The sequence below is a fragment of the Phlebotomus papatasi genome, unplaced genomic scaffold (assembly GCF_024763615.1).
Source record: "Phlebotomus papatasi isolate M1 unplaced genomic scaffold, Ppap_2.1 HiC_scaffold_702, whole genome shotgun sequence".
Taxonomy (NCBI): Eukaryota; Metazoa; Arthropoda; class Insecta; order Diptera; family Psychodidae; genus Phlebotomus; species Phlebotomus papatasi.
The window spans coordinates 1-2,000 of NW_026604907.1; the positions used below are offsets into that span (position 1 = coordinate 1).

At 39.2% G+C, this 2,000-nt stretch overlaps 1 protein-coding gene across 1 annotated transcript; it reads left to right on the top strand.

Moving 5' to 3' along the window:
- Nucleotides 1–291: 291 nt before the first annotated feature.
- Nucleotides 292–1,191, top strand: LOC129809365 (vitellin-degrading protease-like). Its single transcript, XM_055859176.1, has 2 exons — nucleotides 292–768; nucleotides 898–1,191. The coding sequence occupies exons 1-2, from the start codon at nucleotides 292–294 to the stop codon at nucleotides 1,189–1,191; spliced, it is 771 nt and encodes a 256-aa protein (XP_055715151.1).
- The last annotated feature ends 809 nt before the right edge of the window (nucleotides 1,192–2,000 follow it).

Here is a 2,000-nt window from a genome sequence, read left to right on the forward strand (position 1 = left end):
AATACCAATGATAAAAATTCCGTTCATTGCAAATTATGCGATGGAAATAAAAAATACCTCACCAAAGACGCGACCAATGACCACAATGGAAGTACATAGGCTTATCAATTAACATTGAAAGAAAGGTTGATAATTTTTGGGTAATAGAGCCAATTTCCGTCTCAGTCGCACTTCTTGAATTCAGTGATTTTTCAATCGAACGATCTAAAAGAACAGGTAGATAGGGAGTCTTCCATGATAAAAACCGAAGGAACTCAAACATTGCTTCCAGTGCTTCCCAAAAGAATAAGAATGAAGGTGCTGTTTTGTCTTGCTGTGCTCTTTGCAACATGGATTAGTCCATCCATTGCGAGGTCCACCAACAATCGTATTGTTGGTGGAGAAGACTTTACCATTGAGCAAGTGCCCTACCAGGCATCTCTCATCTACAATGATAATCATTGGTGTGGTGCAGTGCTACTTCGTCAGAACTTTGCCATTACTGCTGCCCACTGTTTCGATGTGCCAGATTTCAATAATTTCCGAGAGGTATATCGCATCCGCGTAGGATCAACTTACATTAATCGTGAGGGAATTGTTGCTACGCTGATCGACGTGACGCTTCATCCGCAATTCGACGTAGATACCTACAATTTTGACGTGGCAGTGATTCAGATCTGTGACTGTTTCACCTGGACAGAACGTATCCAACCAATCGCACTTCCGGCCGCCAATCAGCACACACCCGAGGGTAGCCTTGGGCTTGTTACTGGTTGGGGAAGACTTTGGGTAAGTGTGCGAACGAAGACAAAATGGAAGAATTTTGAACAAAAAAAAACTATTCATCTACAACAGAGCAGTGAAAAATTAATTTTAATTTCTGTTCTTAACATTTTAATGTCTGCTCTTCTTCTGCAGTACCAAGGCCCCATTCCAGATATTTTGCAAGGAGCTGAAATGCCAATTCTCAATCGAGATCGTTGCCTAGAGACATACGCTCAAATCAATCCCATCACAGATTCAATGTTCTGTGCTGGATCCTTCTACGGTGGTCTTGATTCCTGCCATGGAGATTCTGGTGGCCCAATGGTCTTAAATGGAGAAGTGATTGGATTGGTGTCGTGGGGCATTGCATGTGCTCAAGTAGACTTCCCTGGAGTCTACACGAACATCAGTTTCCTAAGACCCTGGATCGACCAACAACTACCTTAATGTATTTGCCTGTTTTTCCTTCTTTTGTGAAAACTAACGCACTTCCTAAATAAATTGATGTGTATTCTAAATTGACTGTATTATATTGGTAAATCCTGGAATCTTTTATGTTGAGAAGATAAAATATTCTGGTGACCACCGAAAATTCGATCAGTAGATAATCATGAAAAGTTCAAAATGTAATTTCATTGTAATCCCAATAGAGGCGCTGCAGAACAAAAAGTTTCACAGAATGACCGCTCGCGCCAAAATAAAGCGCCATTTCCGTTGAATTTCATAAATTCGTTTAAAATTCTACTGGAAATGTGATTGTGGTGATTATGATAGAATTCTGTGAATATATGCATTTCATCTATAGAATCTAAATATTTGCCATTAATCAAAAGAATAAAGAATTACTAGATTTTCGTTTTGCAGAAGAGTTTACACAGCAGGAAATTGTGCAACATATATTTTAAATTTTGCATTATAAATGTAAAAGTAAAAGATACAAAGAGCAATTAATATTATTAAATTTTCACACTTCATCGCATTAATAGCAACAGTGGCTCTTGAGGTATATACTTACGAGGTGTCTAATTATCAAAATGTTTCCTTTAAAGGTCTTCACCTCCCTCTAAAACATATTTTATGTAAGCCAGAAGCGAGCTGTGGTAAAAATCGATGCCGTGTAATTTGCGAGGTCAGTGATGCTGCTTCTTCCCAAACCTCTTACGATAGGGGGATTCTGGAATTTTCGGGACATGGGACACGCGCTCTAAGTTGACGAACAGCAACATCCCGCAGAATGACGACCGATCAATAAATTT

Bases quoted from the DNA above. Each gene is read 5' to 3' on its own strand.
- LOC129809365 (XM_055859176.1), top strand. From the start codon at position 292: ATGAAGGTGCTGTTTTGTCTTGCTGTGCTCTTTGCAACATGGATTAGT. The intron at 769-897 runs GTAAGTGTGCGA...CTTCTTCTGCAG, and splicing joins CTGGTTGGGGAAGACTTTGG to TACCAAGGCCCCATTCCAGA.